General features: G+C 41.8%; 3 protein-coding genes across 5 annotated transcripts in view; all 3 read right to left on the bottom strand.

Moving 5' to 3' along the window:
- Positions 1 to 2,175: 2,175 nt before the first annotated feature.
- SPTSSA (serine palmitoyltransferase small subunit A) lies at positions 2,176 to 8,010 on the bottom strand. Its single transcript, XM_030483018.1, has 2 exons — positions 7,408 to 8,010; positions 2,176 to 4,393 (listed from the first exon to the last, which is right to left on the bottom strand). The coding sequence occupies exons 1-2, from the start codon at positions 7,508 to 7,510 to the stop codon at positions 4,290 to 4,292; spliced, it is 207 nt and encodes a 68-aa protein (XP_030338878.1). The 5' UTR covers positions 7,511 to 8,010; the 3' UTR covers positions 2,176 to 4,289.
- A 2,245-nt stretch (positions 8,011 to 10,255) lies between these two features.
- Positions 10,256 to 15,584, bottom strand: EAPP (E2F associated phosphoprotein). Of its 2 annotated transcripts, XM_030483015.1 has the most exons (6): positions 15,441 to 15,584; positions 14,743 to 14,924; positions 13,646 to 13,744; positions 13,177 to 13,300; positions 12,375 to 12,491; positions 10,256 to 10,855 (listed from the first exon to the last, which is right to left on the bottom strand). In XM_030483015.1, exons 1-6 carry the CDS (start codon positions 15,512 to 15,514, stop codon positions 10,591 to 10,593), a joined length of 861 nt encoding a protein of 286 aa, XP_030338875.1. In that variant the 5' UTR covers positions 15,515 to 15,584; the 3' UTR covers positions 10,256 to 10,590. The 2 variants fall into 2 exon arrangements, with proteins under 2 accessions (XP_030338875.1, XP_030338876.1); XM_030483016.1 differs by lacking the exon at positions 12,375 to 12,491 and having other exon boundaries at positions 15,441 to 15,574.
- A 180-nt stretch (positions 15,585 to 15,764) lies between these two features.
- The window catches only part of SNX6 (sorting nexin 6), a 29,264-nt gene continuing 21,161 nt past the window's right edge, over positions 15,765 to 23,867 (bottom strand). For both annotated transcript variants that reach the window (XM_030481730.1, XM_030481729.1), the window contains exon 14: positions 15,765 to 17,638. In XM_030481730.1, coding sequence (XP_030337590.1) covers positions 17,585 to 17,638 — 54 coding nt within the window. In that variant the 3' untranslated portion in view covers positions 15,765 to 17,584. The remainder of the gene's footprint in view (positions 17,639 to 23,867) is intronic.

Raw genomic sequence — 23,867 nt, 5'->3', positions numbered from 1 at the left:
CATCTTCTTCACTAAATAAGCAGTGCTACCTACAAAATAAAGTGCTAGCCAGTGCCTTAGTTTGGTTTTGGGGTTTTTGGTTATTTTTTTCTTTTAATATGACAAGAAGTCCACCCACAGAAGGATGAATTCTGGTAAGTGTACATGCTGGATGGCTCACAGAATCCACGAGAGCACTGCAAAGAAGCAGAGCAGCAACACAACCTCGGCACAGTCTGACTTTCAGCCAAGGCCGCCTACCAGCTTTTGTACATTGCGTTGAACATTTAGTGATAAGGTATTGCATAACATAATTCCCTGTTTTACTTAACTATAAGTGCTGGTAACATTTGAGATAGACACATGCTGCCATTGCAAAACTGTCAGTAACAAAAGGCTCAACTTTAATGATACTTTAGAAATCAGATCAGCATTCGAATCAGGTTTACATCAAGGCCTGTTCAACTCTTATCCAGGTAATCTCTCAGGGACTATGATGACAGATTTTCTCCTTAAACCACCATTACACAAACAAAAGGCAGAAAAGACAGCTGCTGTTGTGCTCAGTGATGACTGCTATCTAAGACTGACCTAGCAGAACAAATGGAGAAAACAATGCCAGCCGCACAAAAAGCTTCATGATTTTGTCTTAAAAAAACAAACCAAAACAAAAAGAAAGTCCCGAATACTGGTGCCAGGATAACAGGTCAGTAAGAAGGGAATAAACCGTTTTTCTACAATAGCAGTTGCAGAAACCATGGGCAAACTAGCAGGTGAAAGGAACTCCTGGCACAAAAAACCTCTATTGGCGTCCCAACTCCAGAGTATGCTGCTCTGGCATTTCAGAGGGTGGCTGCTGTCTCCACAGTGCACAGCTTTATGCACAGTGCACAAACCCCATGGTATCAGATCTCTTCAAGTTGTGTCTCCACCTCAGTAAAACCTCTATTTGTCATTAGGCAGCAGCAGGTACCCCTTCTTCAGTATTTCAATGCACACTTCATTACTGCACCTGAATGAAACATCATACCAGTTGCACCAATGTCCAGTACTACAGTGCACATCTATAACACAAGACTCATCTTTTAAGAGAGTATTAACACAAACGCACAAATGGCTTTCTTGCTAAATTTTGACAGGATTCTCTGGTGTTTTCCCTCACAGGCTAGTTAGGAAACCAGAAAACAAAACAAAACAATAATACAGCCCCTCTCTAAACTAATTGCAACATAATAATTTCTGACAAGAAACTGGTTTTATGTATGTGTGTGTATATATATATAAAAATAGTGTGTGTATGTATGTGTGTGTGTGTATATATATATAAAAATATATATATATAAAACTGACCCAGAACACACATACACACAGACCCTGGGTCCGTTTCCGTCTCCAGACTGACCTTCTGCAATACTATGCCTCAGTTTCCTCTTTTGGTTACAGCAGCGCCTACTGCAAAGGTTCTTAAATGATTACTTCTCTAGCACCCAGCCCTGATGCCAGCCAAGGTGCCCCTGCAGAGCCGGCTCCAGAGGCCACCAGGGCTAGAACCTACACGGGTCCCTGCCAGGGCAACCAGCACAGCAAGTCATCCCACCGGGTGGGTGTCCCAGCCACACCTTCTGCCAGCCCCAGGCAGGGGCCGGCTGATGGAGCTGGTATTATCAGTCATGCTGTTAACACAGTTAATGCATTTTTAAATGCTTATTTCTGATGACTCGATCTAAATCCTAAGAGCTATTGCTATTAAAAGACTACTATAAAGCCACTTGCAGAGCTTTCCGGGTTTTCTCCCCTCATTTCTCACACTTATTTTTCCAACTTTATCTAAATTACCGATGGCTCAATTATTATCACCCTCTTTAAACAGAAGCATAATTGACCAGCTACCTCCACCAAATGGTATTTAAGCTGCCTTCCACCTCCAGTTTGCACAGAAAATGCTCACAGTTCTATCATATGGTAGATATGATCCCCCAACTAACATGACAATAAAGCAGGCTGCAGTGGGAAAACAACTTGGAAGCCTTATGATTCATTTATTATTCAAATTTAATGATTAATTAAATCCCTACCAACACCCTTACCTTAAAAAAAGAAAACTTACTCTGCTTCATAATTATCACCCCTTGAACCATCTCTTCACTAGATCAACTTCATGGAAAGGACATGCTGCAGAAACTTTCTTCTAGGAACTCAAACTCCAGTAACATACAGTATTTTATTAACGAAATTATTCCATCTTTAACAAAGTATCCAGAATCTAAAAGAACAGCCCAAGACTATGAGATTCTTGATTTATAATTAAAAATAGAAATGCTGAAAAAGACTGCACTGAAATTAACGAATTCAAGCATGATATCGATCAAGCCCACTCCAACGTAACACAATTGGAGGTTATGGTTTCTCTTTTTTTCCCCTCTCAACAAAAAGCAGACAAAGCCCTTTTATAAAACCTTTCACAATTAAAAGTTATGCTTAATATTCCTAATGCCACCACACAGAAGGGCTTCCCACTCCATAGAACTAAAACCCTTTCTCAGCAGTAGATGTGTATCAATCACAGTAGTAGTTCAAAAGAAACACCACAGTACCAATTTGACCCATGGACAGCAGGAATTTATGCTACATTACTTCAAAAAGAGTATATTAACTTATCGTTATCTCCATATACACTTAGAATACTCACATACAAAACCAAACACAAACACACACACAAAAGCCATCACCCCAAAAACCTACTTATGTTTAGATATCCAAATATTAATAAGCGAAGGCACTTATTTAGTGGGAGACTCCTACCAACTTTGGTAAAGCTAGGGTTCACCTAAGAAGTTTACAGCTCCCAAGATGATAACGGAGTTTTTAATCAAATACATATGAAGTTCTTAAATACAGGGGGGGGAAACCCACTCTTTTCTCATGAGTATACACTTGAGAAAATACACCTAAAAGACAGTATCTTTATAGAACAATTTAGTTGTACAACTTGAATATAACTCCTGATTTCAATAAATCAAGTTGCATAAAAGATATAACACTACCTATTATTACTGGCCCATTAAAAAAAAATCATCACAATTCTTTGGTCAAGTATCTTTTTACCCCTTTTTGGAAAGTTCTAAGAAAAGCAAGCAGCATTCAGAAACACAGTAACTTCTCCAAGAAAGTTCTGCATCAAAGCTCTGCTTTTAAACTTTTATTTTTTTAAACAACAACGAAAAACCCCCTCCGCTTAGGAAAGTTGTCACCATCTTACATTTCAGAATACAAAACTGAAAAAAATCCCTATTAAAAAAAAGACAGGACTTCAGCCAAGTATTCAGCTACTTATTGCTGTAGTTGTAACTCAAGTCCATTTAAGCCCCTATGTTTTGGTCATTTGTAGCAAGAACATGTTTGGAACACTAGCAGCAATAGAAAACCCCTTTCAAACCTAAACATAGTTACACTGTTGAGTGAACATTAGCAGAAACCATAACCATTGGGACATAATAAAGCACCCTGTAAAAGTACAATTCAATTGGAAGCTAGAAAAACAGGGTTGATTTAAAGTGCTATCCCAAAGCCATATGTGGGCCTATGTCAGTAAAGTACTTTCCCCCCCCACTAGATAAAGCCCCAGACCACAGCACTACTCCAAACATAACGAATACAGTCTTCGCCCTGCCTCAATGCCTCATCTCCCCTCTCTCTTCCAACAGGTGGAATACAGAAACTTGAAGTAACTGCTAATTCCAAATGTAGGTGATACGCACAAAGAAAGTTTGGACAGCAAACAGTACACCTGAGTTCAGTCGTACAAACTAACTTCTGTAAATAGCGTTAGACGAATATATCCATGTCTCTAATATGAATCTAGATGTATTTTCTTACAAAACGCGTTAATAGAAATATCCAGGCAAATACATACCATACAATAGCAAAAGCTTTAAGCCCCATTTAATAAGATGACTTTCCGATTAAAAATAGAAGGCAATTAAGATTTACTCAAAATTACAATTAAGAAAAGCTTTCACAGTGCAATATTGAAACTGTCACAAAGTTAAGAAAATACTGATATCAAAGTACAATCACAATGTTAAAGTAGACAAAACTACTATACAAGGGCCTATTCTGTAAAATTAAAAGGAATGAACACAACATAGGGGACATCTCACGTCCCTGCTCTACATATCTTGTTTGCTAGTCTTCAGAGTCATAATTGTGTCTTTCTGACATCGGCAGAAGTCTTAGTAAAACTAAGATGTTCATTCTTCTTCGCAGACTAGATTTCAAAGCCCGATTACTTCTTGAAAATATGCTCTTCATCACTGAACAATTTCAAAGTAGTGCAATATTGCCATGATGTGCTGAGGCATGAACACGTAGCCCGTGTACAGTGCCATTCCAACGATGGAGACGAGCATGGAATCTGAATCACAGTTGAGGAAAAGAGCATTTGAAATAGGAAGTGCATTAGACATCACATAGCATTAAAACTTCCCTGGTAACTACCTTACAACACTACATGTTTAAGTCAGATGGGGTCAACTGTATCTAGCAATTACAGCAACCGGGAGAACCAAGTGAGCACCAAAAACCAGAACACTGGAAGGCACAATGAGCTGAATTACGGAATGATGCCTTGCAAGTTATCCACTGCCTTGTCATGGACACAAGAGGACAGGCCAAAGTATGGGAAGCATGACGGAAGAACAGAAAATGGGCACTGAGAATATACAAGTTCTTACATGCGTCTTCCTAGGTGCTAAGCAAGTCGTGCAGAAGCCAGCCCCATTCAGCCAAGCAGAAAAAAAGTCAACCATCGCAAAAAATAGCCCAACAAACCAAACAAAAACCACAATAATAAGAGCAGCTGTACTGAGTAAGAGGCTTTATTTGTGCATGTCCTACTCATTTTTAAGTAGACAGCATTAGAGACTGACCTCAACTTTTTGGAACAGAATGACCTAATAAATTTAATTCACGATGCACAGAGCACATCTGGTGTGAAAGTTGTACTGTTAGCGTAATAAAGTTAGGAAACCTCACGTCTAAGTCACTACATTATTTGGTTCATTTCTCCTCCCGCAGGAGGAGTGAGAAGTAGCGAGTAACATTGTGACATGCACCTTTCTAACTATTTCACTCATAAAGCATGGCTTCAAGTCATGTACTTAAATAAACAGACACTCATTAGAAGATCACACTGCAAACAAATTTCATGTGAAGCTAAACAATTTTAAGATGACCACTTTCCTAGGCGAACTCCTAACAGGGACCTTCTGTAAAACATATACAGAGAAGTGAGATGACAGCTTATAATGTATATGTACAACTGGACCTTTGTCAGGCTCTAGGGTTTCTGAAGCTACAGGAATTATGGCATCAGATTACTGAAAGATTATGCCATTCAAAGTTTAAGGTTACAGAAATTCAGAAGTACTTAAAATTAACAATAACCTGTTGATTTCATCCAACAACCTGAACTCAGTAAACTTAGACAGAAACACTATAAAAAGCACTGGAGATTAACAAGCATGATAACACTGGAGAGCAGTACTCGGTTTCCACAGGTGAAACCAGAGGAGCTCCACATCTTTGAGAAATCAAGTCACCACAGCACGCGTGTAACATGCTCTGTGACCAACTTCCCCGTGGCAGAGCAGAGATATTAGTTGTGCTTATTAGAGTATACTAGCCACTTGGTGTATTTTTAGTCCCAGAAGATTATACAATAAGAGATTCTAAAATGAAGGTCAACTCATAAACCCCCGTTTCCGTATCAGCGCTCACTCCTGATTTTGGAGCATGAGCAGCAGCGAGGCATGCAGCAGCAGAGCCACACACCATTAGTTCCCAAGGCCACGTCGTCCGCGCTGCACTCGTACAGACCTGGCCCTCCAACAGCAAAAGCATCCCGTGTGAGGACACAAAACAGTTTTGCTGGCCCGGGATGGCAAGTAGTACCTGTGCCACTCACATTTGTAAGCTAAGTCGCAATTACTTCACTGCAACAGGAGGATTTTATAACAATAAACATGCACACACACTTTCATTTACCTGAATATTTTGCAAAAGTTAAAATGCTGCATGGCTAACACAAAGAAAAAACAACAACAAAAAACCAAACTCGTTATTAATATAATTGCAGGGAAAACAAAGATGAAGCTTCCTCAGTGACAAAGACACGGCATAAAGAGAGGAAGATATGGTAGCAAGGAACTCTTGCTTGAAGGTAAGATCCTCTACCCAAACAATCATGCACTGTAAGTCTATAAATACTAGAAAAGAGAATAAGTTATCTACACTTCTACTGACTTTACACAGTAAAAATCACACAGCTGTAACTTGAGCAACCACTTTTATATAACAAATGCAAGTTCCTTTACAAAATTGTCCAGTATCTCAGTAAAAGCAGCTTCTCACTACTACTTATACCCTTATTTTTGTTAATGTTTTGGTTAATTACTCTCTTTGCCTCTCAACATTAATTGGAGATGGCTCGGGGTCATCCATATGAGACATCATTTTAAGTCAAGATCAAAACAACCACATTTAAGACAAAAATACTTGTGATGCCTTAACAACACTCGAGAGAATATACTGCCTGTCTGAAAGGGCTGGGTAAAGAAGCCAACCTGTAAGCAGTCTTTAAACAGATGCCTTCATAAGCATCTATCAAGTTCTTCCACTCCAAAAGAGCCAAGCAAATTTACCGGTTGGAGGATTAAATACTCATCTAATACAAGCCATGTGACAAAGCACCATGCAAACGTAAGCTTACAAGCTTTTGCACCGTGCACGTTTACTTTCCAATAGGCAAAAATACAAAGGAATTCATGAAAGACACCAGTGCTTAACGGAAAGCTTGATATTTCAGTGCAAAAGACGGGAGAAAGAGCTACCGTAACTCTACAGAAGGAAAATTAAAGGAGAAGTAACTTCGAGATATAAACCTATGCCCGAGTATGAACGATCGCTAGATGCTCGGCGACAGGATGCGGAACACCAGCACGATGGTTATTTCCCAACGTTAGTTTGTGACCGTGAGGAGCTTTAGTCCCTGCCTGCGAGGAAGGGACAAGCGCCGGCGCCGGTCGGAGGCTGCCGCTCCTCTGCTGGCGCCTCAGGCCAGCTGCCCCCGGCACGGCACGGCGCGGCGCGGCCCGGCCCGGCCCCACCGCCCGCCCCGGCCCCGCTCTCCTCCCGCCGACCCGCGGCCCCCAACCCCGGAGAGCCTCGCCGGCGGCCCGCCGCCCGCACGGCCACGGCCCTGCCGCTTCCCCGCCACCGCGGCCGCCTGGGGGGCGGCGGCACGGCCGGGAGGGCCGCCACACCAGCCGGCGGCCTCAAGGGGAAAGAAGGGAGGGAAGGGAAAGAAAAGAGAGGGCAGCCCCCAGCGAGCCAGGCCCGGCGGGCAGGGTCCGGCCGGCAGAAGGATACTGAAGACGGTGCGCTCCCAGGGCTCCAGCATGTACAGCGCGGTGATCAGCAGGTACTGGTAGTACAGCCACGACATATGCTTCCAAGCCGAGCCCAGCGCCATGGCGCGCCCCGCGCTCTCCCCACCTGCCAGCGGCCGTGCGCCGGGCCCAGGCCGAGCAGAGACGGGGCGGTGGCAGCCCGAGACCCGCCCTCCCGCCGCCACGCCCCGCCCCGCGCCCGGGCGGCCGCTGCCCCCCGAAATGGAGGAACGGAGGCGGCGGCAGCGGCCTCGTCCGTCCGGCGCGGGACCGCGGCGCCCCGGGGAACGGTGGGACCCTGCCTGGTAAATCACATGGCTGCCATGAACGCGGAGCGCACTGCCCGCCCCACTGAGTCACGCCTCGGAGACGGTGCTGCAGCCGGTTGTTTCTGAGCCTGTGTAATCTAAACTGATGTTCTGGGCAGTACGGGAAACCCGGAGACTGGTCGGCGGGGCCCACGGGAAGCGTGTTGAAAATGCTCAGGAGTCTTCAGTGGGTAAAGCCCACGCAAAACCATGGCTGAGATAAATGAGACCTTAACATCGGCCGACTCTGACCAGGTCAATCCCACACGAACAGGAAAAATAAGGATGCCATAGACCAACTGTTCTCTGTAACCGTTGCTAATTTGGCACTGCCCTAAGGCACGTGGGCCAGAAAGCGGAGGGTGTGGGACGCCCTGCACTGCCTGCTGATCAGCCTAAGATACGGAGAAATTCCCAGAGACTGGCCTGGGACTGCATGATTAGAAAGCCTCTTGGCAGCATATGGTTGCACTCTAGTTTGGAAGGCAGGAGCTGGAAAGCGTGCTGGAAGGGGGTGTAGCAACCTTCAGGCTCCATGACTAAGCAGAGCAGGAGGCAGCGGCGCCGGCCCCCAGCCAGGCCCTCACGCACCAGGTGTGCACACCGCAGATTAGAAACTGTTATCGATACTCACCCTGCGTAGTAAATCCGTTTGTGATTATGTCACCGCGCTGCATGATTCTGTTCTTGCAGCCACCCCACCCCTACCTTCACCTGCACTATTAGTACAATGAGTAACAAGGAAACAGTCACAGGAGGATGCACATAGGAGTGAGTTACACAGCTGCAAAATACAGCTGCGGTACCATCAGATAACTGAAAAAGTATTTTGTGTGGCTTAATCTGAAAAGAGATTTAATTCAACCAGAAGACATTTACACACGCTTTACCTATTTAGACTTGCTTCAGCACAAGAAGGAGAGCATTCACACAATTAATACTCTGCAGCAACTGGCTACAGGAGCCGTTGTCCCTATCCAAGACTGCTGCTGCTTATTGCAATTGCTGCTGGAGGAGTCTTGTGGTAGTGTTGCTGCTTGAAAATACAGTTAATCATGAAAGCCTCCTTTCTATATAAACATGTACAAAGTTCAAGGACAAAGGGGGTATTTAGCACAACTAGAGCATTACTCCCATTCAAAGCTGCAAGAACATTATCAAGATGGGTGGGGCAAACGAGTCTCAGTCCTGCCTGCTCCTGTGCTTCCTAACTAGAAGCTCTGCAATTCAAGTGATAAGCAAGAAGCAACAGCAAGAAAGGGATGAGAAGAAAGGTAATGTCTAGAGGCATGCCAGCTTCAAAATCTGCCCAAACCCACCAGGCCCCTTACACCTTGTCAGTATGGCGCATGCTCACAAGACAGTTTATTTGCTAGTTCGCCCCTTAAGAAGACAGTATTCCTCTGAATAGTTTCCCCTCCTTTGCCAACTCCATTCTACCCCTGCTTAGGGACTGCCATCACCTATACTTCCTCTTGCTGCCATCACCTATACTTCCTCTTGCTGCCATCTGCATCGACACTTGAGCCCTTGAACTACATTCCCACATGCTCACGTTTCCAGTGAGCTCAGTACAAAAGACCCTTAACTTGGAGCTACAACAGAGCCTTCACACTTCACCTGGGATGGGAAGACAGCTACACAGAGGCCAGCATGCCCCACAGCAGAAACTTAACCTACATTTGATGAAGGAGAGAACTGTCGAGGCAGCTGCTGAATGCTGGGGACAAAAGGTAACCAGTCAGTCACAAGATTTTACCATCTCAGGCACAGAAGTGTGTTCTTCAAATTCCTACTTTCCCAAGTTATTTCTGACAATTCCTCAAAGCACACATAACAAATTCTTCCTAGTACTATTAAAAGCAAAAGCATAAAGATGAGAATTTTTTTCAGACAGACCCTTGCTCACAGTGGAGTGTTAAAAAAAATAACAGGCTATAAAGAGGAAACCTTACTTACTAATAAAAACCCCCAAGAGTTTACCTCCTGGGAGCATGCCCAGAGGAGAAGAGGGAAGGGCCCACTGTTAAAGCTGCAGTGGCTTCAAAGACCAAGCGTGATGTCTAAATATCAAGTAGCAAAAGCTCTTTATGCTTCCCTAAAGCTGTAAATGTGCTAAAGAAACAGAAAAAGCATATAAACTAGCTCTATGGTCATAGATCTGACCATAAATTTTTTCTTAAAATGTGTCATTTTAAGGAAAAAGGACAATAGAAAGAAAAGTCCAGTACTTTCTTCATATACATATATACATTTAACACTCTTAACTGCAATACTAAGCATTAATACGTTGATTTAAATTATCCATGCCAGCAAACTCAATATAAGCTAATCTTCTACTATGTATAAATGAAAGTTTCCATTTTTGAGATCTTAATAAGCCAAAAATCCAAACGTAATGACAATAGCTTCTTTATCAAACCTACCTGTGTGCAGACTTACCAGGAATACCAGCGTAAAGAAGCCCAATATCCTGAGAGTTGTTCACCACATGCCATAGAAATGACCAATATACAGAGAACCAGTTACTATACAGTATTTATTCTAAGCAGCAGTTCTAACACATACTGAGCTAATGGATAGTATATATACAGGGAATGATCACAATACACAGAACTTACATTATATTTACAAAATTTTAAATCCCCAGTGATGCAACCACCTGATGGAGTGGAAGAACATCACTTTCAAATTCACTCTGTGAACTGTATTCCCTTCATAAACTTTGCACAAAGTTTAGAAGTTCTCTGATGAAAATGTACGTTTAGAAGACCGTACTTAAAAAAGGCTAACATGCCTGCATTTCTGACATAGTCTTAAAGCAGTGCAGGATTTTTTCCCCCTGCTTTTGCACATTAGCAATGGCTGGCTAGAACATTGAAGAAGTGAAAAACTTCATCTTTATCCATTACTGCCACTTCAGTTGAGCATTCAGTACACAATACTGGATGATACACTTCCTCCTCTTCTTGATTTGACTGTACAGAGGCAGTTTCTTTGCTGTGCTTCATTTTCTTATTTCTTTTCTTTGGCTTCTTTCTGTATTTCAGAATTTCCTCTTTATTAACAACGCAGTTCATCACAAACATGGCTCTGTACTGTGTTTTGTAAGATTCATGTCTATGGAGAAAGGGAGAAAATGCAAGTCATACCAATCGTAAAACTCTGCTTCCAAGAAATCCACTATCGTCACTAGAAATGGGATTAAATACAGCAAGTACCATGTCAAAGGGCTGAACGCCAAATAAACATGAAGTTTTATAAACAAAAGTCACAACTACAAAAATCATTAAAAAAATGGAATTGCAGCCATCTGTCTTGTTTTTAAGGCATTTTTAAAAACACACTGGTTCTTGCTGAAATAAACACCCCAGACTACAATGGTTGATACAATTCAGAGTACCTCAGGATTATGAATTGTTACATGTAGCTGACAGTAGGCAAAAGATCACAAAGGTGTGAGTGCAAATGACTCAACTACTGGCACTGATATCCTAAAATGTCTTGCAAGCCTGAAATTCCTTAATTTATAAATAACAAGCATTGACACACCGCAGTTGAAATAGCATGTCTATAATGAAATATAAAATATATTTTCAGCTGTCATCAGTGTAACAACTGTGTAACTGGAGTATGTAGCAAAATTCAGGGCTGCAGTTCAATTCAATTCAACACCATGTCCCTCGGGCTGCAGTTTTACAGCAGCCTAAACCCACATAACAGGTGGCTGCAGAAATCCTGTCTCGACTTCTGCTGGCTTTACTGCTTGTATAAGGCTGGGTTGAGCTACTTCAGTTTATTAAACCCACAAAAGGCCAGTCTGACAGCAAAAACAGATGGTTTTCTGCCAGCTCAGCAAACTGAAATACTTAACTGTAGAACAGGGTCAAGCAGTACCCAAAGCCAGCAAAGGGGAGAGAGAAAAACAGCACCCAGTACTTTGATGATTCTAGGCTGCTGTGAATTTCATCTTCAATCACCAAAAATACTCAGTAAATGAGAGTCATTTACTCCTCATCTCACAACATTTCTTTCTTGTTTACTCCCAGTTCAAGAGTCGCCTCCTTAGCACAGGTTCGCAGTACTAACTAGTTTTGTAGTGCAATCAGATACTGGAGAGCTGCAAAACGCACTGAGTCGTCTCACCTAAATGCTTACCAAACACTTTTAAATATAACTATACTCAAAACCACAACTTCTAAGACTCAAACCAAGCTAGAATACACTATCTTGATTTTGCTTAGTTGTCCCCTAAACAAGGCACTTTTACACAACAACAACCTGGAATAATTTCACACATCTAAACATCAAGCCAACATACTGAAAGAAAAAAATTAATCAGCCTGAACTGCCTGTTTAGTCTTCATGATTTTTTTTTTTTTTAAATAGTTCACATTCTCCACTATGCTGAAGTTCTTCCCTGTTCTTCCTCATCTCCATGTTGCAGGTTAAACTGACAATCACTCTTACAAACTAGCATTCACTCCTAAATGTGATTCACATGTATGTGCCCTCTCTTTATTAGTGCCACCTTGCAAGGCAGAATCGATAAAATCAATTTATCAAATTGAGTACCCTAAAAATACTACCAGCCCAAAAGAAGACATTACAAAAAGACCCCTTATTATCCATTAGTTACCTCTGGCAGTCCAGGCATAACGTTGTCATGCAAGCAGGGCAATTCAAAACAGCATCACTATTTGGAACAGCTGTAGGTTTTTGCTGCTGCTGTGGCACCCTTCTTTGGTTACGGTACCTAGCAATTCAGGCAAGGAGGAAGGAGTGACAACAAGTGACACCACATGCCCTTGCTGTCGGGCATATCCATTCAACTGTCAAGCCTTTTTTATCTTAAAATACACCAATTAATACTCGTCTCCTTCTGGACACCTTTGTTGGTAACTCAAAGCACATGAATAAACAAACCAGAGAAAAACTATACCAGTATCTTTTCATTTACTTTGTACAGAGGATTTAATTTGGTGAGACAAATATATCCAAGACAAGAATTTGTGCCTAATGACCCTCTCCTCTGACGAGGTGGGTATCTCAAGTGCAGGGAATATACATTAATATTATCCTTTTTGTCAGATTTACATGGAGAATTTTACTTTACCTGCAACAACTATTTTCTACTTCACCCTTCAGAAAGCCTCAGTAAAGCAGCTTTGTGCTGTTCCTGGCTTACAGAACTGGGAAGTCTCAAATTTTAAAAACCTGCAAGTTTTGGCATTGGGTAATTTTGAAGACTCCACTTCCATTGCATACACACAAAAATTTTACAGGCTTTCAAGTTTCACCTGCTGTAAATTCTAAATAAAGATATTTTCAGTGCATGGACTTGACAGCATGGGCTTTTTCTCTATATTCACCATTTTCATTTACATTTTTCAGTTTACATTAAGCATCCTACAATTCAAATATTTGTTCTGGTCTCTTACCCCCTCCTCTGCGAGTCTACCCACTCTTGGTCTCTACTGTCTTCCTCTGGGTCATACAGCAGTTCATCATTGGAAAGAATTCGACGTTGCTGATGCTTTCTGTTTTTCCGGATGTCCTGTGTAACTGGAAAGATTCGTGCAAGTGCATGTTACATCCATCAGACATACGATGATTCTCTACTTAAGTAATCAAAACACCATTTTGCATTTTTCCTTTTCCATACTTGCAATAAATCTAAACCATAAAGGTCTAGCTCATCCTCCTCACCCCAACGCATTAACACACCTTACATACATTGATTGGGATACATCATAAAGTCACAGGAACTACACTGAGATGATACAGGCTGGTAATTCTCCCCAAAAGGCCACCTTCGGGAACAGCCCCTTAATGCCCCAAGAGGATTCTACAGGATCTGAGAGTGCCACTGTAAGGATGTCCTCCTCTCTCCTTTCCTCAGTCATTTACCTATTTTATCTTCATCGTCTGAATCAGAATCGAAGTAAATATCATCATAGTATTTTGAAGTGGTGGCAGGTCCAGTCTGCCCACTACTGGAGGATGTACCTACGTGTGAAATTAGAGAAGTGGTAAGAACACCCCAACAAAAGGACAGCAAGTATACAGCCCAGAACCAACCTTCATTTTTAAGGTACTATATCTAGAAGTGCTCTGCTTTATCTGGTTATGTTAAGTAATAGCTCTCCCAGTTTAGTCCCACATCCTGACCATCCACATCGCTTGTGTTATTTCATTTACAGAGCGAAGCTGCTCACTCCCTCCGAGATGAACCTCAGGTACAGCTCAAAGGAAAGTTTCTCCGGAGGTACACTCCCTCAGGCATTGAGGACACCACATAAAATATGCCTGCCTTTGCCCTATATAATCAGTGCAATCCCAGACACTCCACAAATCTTCAGTCATGTGAAAGAAATACAGGTGTGGTGCATTGTTTCACAGACTTTTTTCCACTGATTAAAAGAGAAAGGCTTAGAGTTGCTAGGATCCTTGCTTAAGTACTTAAAGTCAAGGGGGGATGAATCAGAATCTAAATGCTGCACAAACAGTTCTTCATAATTTTAAGTTCTACATAAGTCATCTTTCTAAAGCACATGTGCAAACTTCAGGCATCTTATGATGACTTAACATTATTTTAGCCAAAAAAATAATAGGCAAGTGTAAAATAAATTATGTGAATGGATTATCAATTATATTGCATTATCAGAGAATTTGTGGCTGCCCCATCCCTGGCAATGTTCAAAGCCAGGCTGGATGGGGCTTTGAGCAACCTGGTCTAGTGGTTGGAACTGGATGAGTTTTAAGGTCCCTTCTGACACAAACCATTGCATGAAACATGCAATTCACTGAAGTGGCACCTGGTGACCATTTTCTGCAGACACAATCAGCCATTTTAAGACTCTTCTGTAGGCTTCACACAGCACTTAGCTATCACCACCCTCTCAACCCACCCTCCAGCCACAAGAATAATACATTAACTTCACACCTTAAGCAGACGTCACTTAACTCACAATTTCACGTGCAAGTGGATGTTAAGCATGATTTACCCATTTCTGGTGATTGCCATTTGCCTTCCATAGTCCTCATGGTGGTGTTCAGTTCCGCTTCCATCTCCTTTTGGAACTCATCGTCACTGGAGGACTCGCTCTCCCCAGTCAGGCACTCCCGTATCAGCTTCCGCTTCTGGTCAGGAGTGCCATGTAACAGCACATCCACCTCATCCTCCGAGCTACAGATACATAAGGGTTACACACCAAATCATTACAAACTACTTACAACACTGACTCATGGGGAGAACTAACATCTGAACTGTGTGGCTGCACTTGGAAGCACTCGTGTTTATAGGAAATACATTATTAAATATTTTATTAGCTTGTTGGTATTAAAAAAACTGGTTTTAATGCAGAGGAGCTCCAGGCTGCGACCTGCCAGGATGCCTCTGAGGCTCCGGCCAGCGTGGCTTGGCGCAGGGAGCTGTTCACACACTGGCGGTCCCACGGTTACAAATGTAAACACACCAGGTTCAGAGGCGATGATGGCCGCGACCGCCGGACGGCCGGCCCAGCGCCGTGAGGCAGCCCCGCCGCGCACCGCCGGGCCCCGCGCCCGGGCCTGCCACCCCGCCGGGCCCGCGGCAGCTCCCCACGCCCCGGCCAGGAGACGCCAGGCGAGAGCGGAGAGAAGCGGCGGCCCGCTCGCCTCGCCTCAGGCAGGCACCGGCGGCCCGCCCTGGGCCCGCCCGCACCTGCTGAGCGCTCGCTCCTCGTCGCTGGGCTCCTCCACCAGGTACGGGTCATCCTCCTCCCGCAGGCAGCTCATGGCGGCAGCCGGTACCCGCCCGCTGCTGAAGCCAGGCCCGGCCCGGCCCCTTCCGGGGGCCCTGCCGGCTTCCGGGAGCGAGGCTCCGCCGGAACCGGCCTCGCCGCAGCGGCTGCCGGGCAGCCGCGCGGCCAGCCCGCGTGCTCCCGCGACGGGTACCAGCCGCCCGGGCCAGCGGGGCGCTTCCTTCTCGCTTGGAGCCCCGGGCCGCGTTTTAAATACGGCGGGGCTTTAACAGACAGACCCGATACCAAGAGGCTTGAAAAAGATTTAATGAGCCAGTAACACTGAACAGCGAGGACTAATCTAAAAACTGTTCCCACATCCTACTTAAAATATTTACAATTTTGTTAACTGTATGTACATTGTAATCTTTGTCCCTTATAGTCTATTTATAGATGAGTTCCTTAGGAATTATACCTGTTATATTTGGAAGAATGAACAGCACAGTATTATCGTAGTAGCGATTGCTGGAAAATATATATAGCAGGTGAGTTGCTAATAGCCGTTGGGCACTGGTAATCAAAGTCTGAGGCTATGCGTACACAACTCGACGCACAAGGCAAACAGCATGTTCAGCTAAGAAACATCTCTGCCTTTGAAACTCTGCGATGCGCAAGGCAGCAAGGTAAGTACACTACACTGTGCAGTTCACCCTGTTGAGGAAAAAAAACCAACACAAAAAACCCCAAACCGCACACCCCTGTGCGGCAGCACAGGGAGTCTGTAATCACAGAGACATTGACTTACATGGATCTGCACCTCCAAACATCCCATTCACCCAAAATTCTGCTGCTCCATCGAAGGTCTACAAACCCATATAAAGCAGGAATCCCACTGTGAAGAGCAATTCATCAATAAAGCCTAATTTTACGACATCCTGAAATTACACGACAGAACAGCACCTCTTGGAAAAGTTTCATGGTTCAAGTAAGAGAGACAAAGCAATACAACAGATAAAACCAGATTGATAGCTCTAAGTCCAGTTAGCAGAATGAGATCCTTTCCAGGCACTCCTTTACTGGGGATACCTTCACTTCTGTTCTGAAGCAAAGCTCCTTACCTGTACCAAAGTGGGGCAGTATTACCTTTCATCGATATTTTACCCAGTTTCTGAACTCCCTTCTGCCACTTTATTTCCTCTTTCTGGAAAGAGACCCAAGAAGTTCTCTGCAAAGCCAAAGAAATTATGCCAAAGAAATTGCAGAGTCAGCCACCAAGCTCAAAACAAGTACACTCAATAGGAAAGTCACAGACAAACAGATAAACCTGAGAATGCAAGTGAAAAATTATTGGGCGAGTAGTGTCAGACCAATCCAATACTTGCTCAATGGTTTTACAGGATGAATAGAGAAAAAGCTAATTAATCTGATTTACTAGAAAATATTAAGCTTACAGATGATACAGTGTCTGCATAATTTTAGAAAAATCATCGATTTCATGGTTTATTTTACAATAATTGGATTAGTCTACAAGTTAAGGCAAACATACTAATGCATTTGCTTTTCTTTTAAATCATAGTTATAAAGGTTACACAAAGTTCTCCAAAATTTCTAAGAAATGTTCACAATTGAAAAAAAGATTAAGTTTCTTGATATCAGTACATGGAAAAGAAAAAAACCAACAAACTAAGACAGTGTATACAATGCCATTATAGTAACAATAGTCAAATATCTAATGGTAATATTTAGGCCATTTGAACAATGTGCTTCAAATGGTTAACTTCGGAAAGTACTTACAAAGGTAAATAAGATTGGCAGCCGTATCATAGTATTCATAACATGAACATAATTATATTGGCTATTTTCACAAAAAACGAGCATTTGGTTTCTGACCAATGAAAGCATATAATGATTAAATAAACATGAATATGTATGTATAACAAGTATGCTGTTGCTTCATATAGTCTGGAGCTACTTTCAGGAGTTTGTTTTAATTCTTTTGAAAGGAGGAGCTTGCTTATATGCGCTTTGTCAAATGTTTCTCCAGGGAACTGTAAATGCCTATTTGAAGTCATGAAAACAAAATCCAGAGGAGGCAGCCCTTGTCAGTGGGAGGACGAAGCGTAGCTTATGTGTCACCATTTAACACTGCCAGGCAGCTCTGCAGCAGCTGTAAGTTACCCTGTAAAAATAAAGGAAAATGTGACCACATTTCCCTACTTTTTTACGCTTGTGACAAGAAAGATGGTTTTCAAATAGCAACGTCACCACTAAAGGAGAACTGACAGATATTAAGCTTATGTAGAAATATTTGTGCAAGTAACTTTTATCTTAAAGAGTTTCTTGAACATAGAAACATTGTGTCTCGGAATTAAATGGAGCCAATTTGAGATTCACGAACAAGCATTTCCATGTTTCTTCCTAAAGATCTAGTCCGGTCACCAAAACTAGTGACTGCAGAGCACTCTCTTAGCAATGAAGTTCAAAGTTACAAAGTCTTCATGCTTTACATAGTATTGCCATTACTCTGTCACTCAAATATTACTCCCAAAGCAGAAGTCTTCATATGTTATACTGAATTCACCAAGAAGCATTAACCAATTCACAGCACTCAGGATCTCCTCACTAGAGAAGCCATCTAAGCTCATACCTCTGTTCAAGGACAGGCCTTGTTTGAAAGACAGACTTGATTTACATGCTCAGCCAGGTGATTTAGCCATCAAAGTTGAGTTTAGCCATTAGAGCTGGAGCTACATGAGTGATTATCAGAACATTAACTATGCTTTATCTCTAAGGCCAACTTCTGCCCTTTTTTTCAAACACCTGTAGGTCAATTTTTAATCTTATTTAAAGCATTCTGACTCTACGATAAAAACATACAGGCTGACTTTCAGATTTCTGAATGAATTTACAGAACTGACACTTAAAAAGATACCCTTGTCGATCAAGCAAATGTGATTGACAAGTATGCCAGGATTTATTTTCCAGGAAAAACAACCAACCACCCCCCCCCAACGCAAAACCTAACCAACCAAGAAACCCCCCACCAAAAAAAAAAAAAAAAAGCCCACAACCCCCCCTGACCAGGTAGTCACATTGTTTCGTGCATTCATTTATGCTTAGATCACTTTATGAAATAGCTGTAGCAGATTTGTTCCCAAATCTGAAATCTCTGTGTAAGCAACAATGTTGAGTTGTTGACAGTGTGAAGAGTAATTCCTATCAGGTTCAGATAAAATGCAGGAACAAAACAGTCTGAATGAACAGTCCAGATACGGTAACAGCCCAGTTATGTACACAGGAGAAATGGCTTCCTTCTAAAAATTTTTTGCATCCGAAACTTCAAACAGACAGAAGCGTGTCATTAAACAGCATCGGTACCTATGATTCACAAGGCCTTGATAAACAGTCTACACAAGTACTAAAGAATTTGTAATTCTTACTTTTTCAGCTGAAAGCATTCCAAATGACCTGTGGCAGTGAAGGACACTTGTCCCTCAGCCTGAAAGGTAAGAAATAGTAACTCTATTCCCCATTAAGGTTCCTATAATCCAGATTAAGCAATTAACTAAATTAAAGGCTTCAAAGCAGAAGATTCCCAGTTGTGTCTACTAAATCCTTTTTAGTCTTATCCAGAAGACAGCAGTTTCAGCTATGGCTTCAACAGCTTCTGCGATATGAACAAGTTCAATGTAGGTGAAATGCATGGGGACTTGGTGGCACATCTTTGTTGTGTAGAGGATTCATAAATCTAAAGCCTTTATTACAGAAGCTGATTATTGGCTGTAATGAATAAAAAGGAATACTTCAGTCTGAAGCCTTCAGTCTTCAAATGGAAGGAATACTTCAGTCTGAAGTACACTTGTGGACTGCACGCAAGTTGCCTATAAGAAAAGTGTGACAGTAATCTTTTGGCCATCTCTTTACAGCTCAGCAGCAGCAGCAAACATATTTGCAATTCACAGGCCACTATGTAGCACCCTAAAGAAAAGAGGGTACCAAGACATACGTTACACATAAGTCATTTCCAGACTCAGCCAGCCAGTCTACTGAAATTTTCCAAACAGGCACATCATTCATTTTCATTAGATCGAATGTACAAAGTTCACAAGAACAACCTTATTTAAATTGAAATAAATCAAGCACAATAGAGGCTGTGAGCCATTACTCTTTCTGGCTGCAAAATCTGATATACTTGACTTATATCGCATAGCTCAAGAAAGTCCTATAAATTCAGACTCAGAAAAGTGTTTCTTGCCAACTCTGTCTCCTAATCTCCAGATATTACAGTTATTGGCAGAACCATTGTGATAGAAACATCCTTTTCCGGAAAGAAAGAATTACTGACAAAGCATTTAACCAAATCCCTTAGCATTGGATTTTGCTTACTCTATTCTTCTGTCAGTTCCAAACAGACATCTGTTGCTAGTATAACACAACAAATTCTTTTTCCAAAAAAACCCACAGAGGCAAGAGCATATATACTAATAATTTGTGGAAAGAGGTGCTTAGAATTTTTTATTTGAGGGAAGTGGCTATTTTACTAAGTTGCAATTCATATGTCAAAAGATTCTAAATGTATAGCCATGGCTACAAATGCTTTAAGTATATGATTATAGCCTTAGCAGTTTCACCAACTATAAAACCTCCCTTCTTGAACATGAAGTCCAACACAGGAATTCCACAAAATCTAACTATTTAAAATACTGAATAGGCTTAAATGCAGCTTTTGCACTAAATGCCCAAACACTTAATCATGTCTTACATTAGCTACAGCTGCATGAAGCCACAAAGAAACACAGAGCTAGCAAAACAGAAACTAAGCACTACCTAGGGGGATAATCAGACAGAACAGCCATAGAAAAAGAAACATCGATCTGTTTTGTAGAGGTCAGAGACCAAGCAGAACCTGAAGCTGCAGTTTGGCAGCTATTTTAAGTAAATCTAGGGTACGTGCTGCTGCTAAGGTGGCAGCTGTCTTTTAATCCCAGGTCCTCCCAGCCAAAACTGTGTGTTCTGACACAAGGGATGCTGTGAAAACAAGACTGAAAGTAAAGCTCAGAAAAACCCAGAGCAACTTTCAGCTCCATCTTACTACACAGCTGCACACATAATAGTGCCAGCATAAGTGAAAGGAACAGAGTCATGCATCATCATCATCCTTCCTGGCAGTAGTCTGCGCTTGCATCAACTTAGAGCAATGTCAACCCACAGTCTGATTTTTAGCTTTTTTAAAAGGCCGGAGCTGCAATCAGGAAAGGAGAAGAAGGTATTAGCAGATTAAAAGCAAGTATTTTATAAGGAAGTGGTATAAACATAACTGGGCAGAGAGAGTATGCTATTTGTACATACAGTGTCCTTGATTTAGTAAAGCTTGATTTCCCTATCACACTCCAGTCTTCTAGAGCCACACAGCCAGATACAGCTCAGGAAATGCGAGCTGTGTCTCTGAACCTTCTGCCAATACTTTGGTCATTCTGACTTTTTCAGTGCAGCAATCTCTGGTTTGGGATTTGTGTTCTTTCTGCAAAGAGCAAATAACTTCTAACAGTAAGTCATGCAGCAGCCTTCACTGTGACTGAGTTCTTCCCCAAAACAGCCTCTCAGGTGAGTTCCAACACCCACTGCTGCATCAGATTTCACCTCCATGCTTTCTGTGTCGGGCAACTCCAAGTCCAGAAGCTAGACTGCTTCAGAGACAGATGTCTCTGCATGACATCTAGTCTCGAGATACTCTTTCCAGCAAAAAAACCAACAACAAAACACCACAATAGAAGACTTGCAGTGAAAACCTGCAGCAGTGTTATCTGTTGCCCCCAGCCCCTACTCACCAGTTAGAATTTTTGCTGGAAAGAGCACTTAGACTTATGTAACAGGTCATGCTGCAAAGTCTGGGAGTGCTATGCTTCACATGCCATTGACAAGACAAGCACTTTCTAGTTTGGGGTTGCTAAAACTTCAGCTGCCTCCAACAGCTGCAAAAGCATGAAGACAGGGACTGCTGCAGCATCAGGCAGAGTTTTTTGTCCAGAAGCTTAAAAGCAGGGGGCTTTTGATCCGACTGCCTTAATTTACTACCTACATGAAAAAGTAGCTTTCTTTTTGCTTCTACCAGCCCTCTATTGACTCTACTGCAAGAGGAATCAGGTGTCTACAAACACCCCAGCTTAGCCTAGCCAAAACCAGGATCACTTAGCTTCTTTTCAGTGGGAACACTAATCATGATTCACACTGCAACAATGATAAGAATGTCCTCTCTGGGACAAGGAGAAACTTTCATATTCCCCTAACATTGCTCTTCACACATCAGGGCACAATGCTACCTCAAAATAACCCACAAGTCTTTTCATATCTTCTTTCTTCCTTTCATGGAACTACCTCAAAAAGTCTCTGTCAAACCATTTTATCTTTCAACAGTCTGTACTGACTAATAAAAACCTATCCATAAGTGCTCAAATACACTGGTTATAGCATTAATAGGAAAATTTCCCATTATATAAAATTGAAAAATATGACCTATTGCACTTGTAAATTCTGTAATAATCCACCTCGGAATCTGTAGAAACAAAAACACGGCAACCAAAGTGATCTATCTCTGTTAGCTTGCCTTGAATAAATATGAAACACAGGCTTGGCAAAAACCAGAACTTTCAAACCCAGTGAGAAACAAAATATCTTTTCATTCAACATTTGTTAACATTTCAGAAAGTGTCACTTTTAGTCAAAATGGCCTTTTATATTGTAAAGCTTTAAATATTCAAAACTGTCTAATGAATCTTACAGTGCTCCATAACAAAGTAGGTGAAAAGGGTCAGTAAAAAGAAAAAGTTCACCTTCAAAACCAGGACTACAGTTCAAAGCTTCTATTACAGCCTTATATACTCCTTGTTAGTAAATTTACTAAGACAAGGTAAGTCACAGACTGAGACAGACTATCTAAAGAACTCCATCTTAAACACGGACTGTGGTGACAAATGAATGGCTAAAAAAAGTTTAAGCTCTTCCAGGTAAACTAAGGACACCAGGAAGCATGTATCAAGTAAGTTCAAAGCTACAGAAATTAAGCATTTTCCCCTCTGCCTTCTGCAGTTATTGGCTGTCAAAATTCAAGACATATTGCTACAAGATTTTGACTTGCACAGAAGGTTAATACAATGATTCTTTAAGGATAATTCAGAAGATAGAGACATTTTTAAAGCATTCTACTTCAGGGCACATGGGGACTTCAGCAAGGATCAGTTACAAGAGATGATGAAGAGTCAATAACTGAATTAAGACAGAAGCTGTGTGGATTCCTTCCCTTATTAAAGCATGATACAGCAGATCAATAAAAACTGTTGCAAGTATGACTGTCAGGACTATTAATTTCACTAAAACACGTAACTGGTATATTCGTGACCAGACATGGGGATTTCTGGAAGACTGAGGGCTGGATGAAGACAGCTGTTACACACAGAGAAGTAGGAAGGCTGAACAGTACCAAGTATTGTGAGAAGTTTTAAAACTTTAGGGGAAATATAGCAGAATTTCTGATATAGCACATTATTCCTTTCTCAGATGTACAGGGCTTAGAGTATTCCAAATCTTACTGATTACCAGCTAAATATCCCATCAAGCTGAACTTATACTTACAAAGATAAAAAAAGTCCCCAAAACAACCCTTTTTACAGTGCATTAGTTTTACAAACAATGGCTTTGGCAGAATGAAGAATGATACCGCCAGCACTACTGAAAGGAGTGTGAAGCAGTAACAAATTAACTCAGCAACACTATACACTCTTACCTAGTCCCTTCAACAGATACATTCTGAGTTAATTCAAAGCTTGGTAGTCAACACACTTTCAGATTTGTGATAAGAATGAGAAAGGCTGAAGAACTTACTTTTAAAAGAAAGCTGCCTCCCGGTATAAGACTGTTAAAGTAACAGACTGTTGTACTTGTCCATGAAATCAGAGCAGTTAACTCAATTTAACCAAAACCAATAATTTCATATGGATTAAAAGAATCAAATATATTATGAAATTTAAGGACAGTACATGCCCCTTAGGTTTTTTCCTGCAAAAATTTATTTTACTGAAAAGGCTATCTGCAACATTCCTCTTTTGTTAGCATTTCATAGTTTAAAGGCAAAAAGGTTCAAAAAACAGAGTAACACTGATCTGATTTCAGACATTCCTGTGTGATCTCATACTTCATAGTTAGCCTATCCTACACATTAAGTTCCCAACATCTGGATAACAGGAGAAACCACTTCCTATCTCACAGTAAAATGGGCAAGATGGGGTTTTAAAAACAGGCAAGTATTCAAACTTTGCCGCTATAAATATCAAACAGCTAGAGAAACATAAAACTGAAGCTAAAATTGTCTTCAAGGAGATGAGTTTTCCAAAGGCACCTCAAGCACGCCAGTC

This window comes from Strigops habroptila, chromosome 4 (genome assembly GCF_004027225.2).
Source record: "Strigops habroptila isolate Jane chromosome 4, bStrHab1.2.pri, whole genome shotgun sequence".
NCBI lineage: Eukaryota > Metazoa > Chordata > Aves > Psittaciformes > Psittacidae > Strigops > Strigops habroptila.
The sequence above is the reverse complement of the archived record's forward strand: the minus strand, read 5'-3'. Positions and strand labels throughout refer to the sequence as shown.

What these genes read in the sequence shown, in the direction of transcription:
- EAPP (XM_030483015.1), bottom strand. Translation starts at nt 15,514, where the DNA reads ATGAGCTGCCTGCGGGAGGAGGATGACCCGTACCTGGTGGAGGAGCCC. An exon ending in ATGGCAATCACCAGAAATGG is followed by an intron (nt 13,745 to 14,742) that starts GTAAATCATGCT and finishes TTTCACACGTAG; the next exon opens with GTACATCCTCCAGTAGTGGG. An exon ending in AGACGATGAAGATAAAATAG is followed by an intron (nt 13,301 to 13,645) that starts GTAAATGACTGA and finishes GAATCTTTCCAG; the next exon opens with TTACACAGGACATCCGGAAA.
- SPTSSA (XM_030483018.1), bottom strand. Translation starts at nt 7,510, where the DNA reads ATGGCGCTGGGCTCGGCTTGGAAGCATATGTCGTGGCTGTACTACCAG. An exon ending in CTGGGAGCGCACCGTCTTCA is followed by an intron (nt 4,394 to 7,407) that starts GTATCCTTCTGC and finishes ACTGTGATTCAG; the next exon opens with ATTCCATGCTCGTCTCCATC.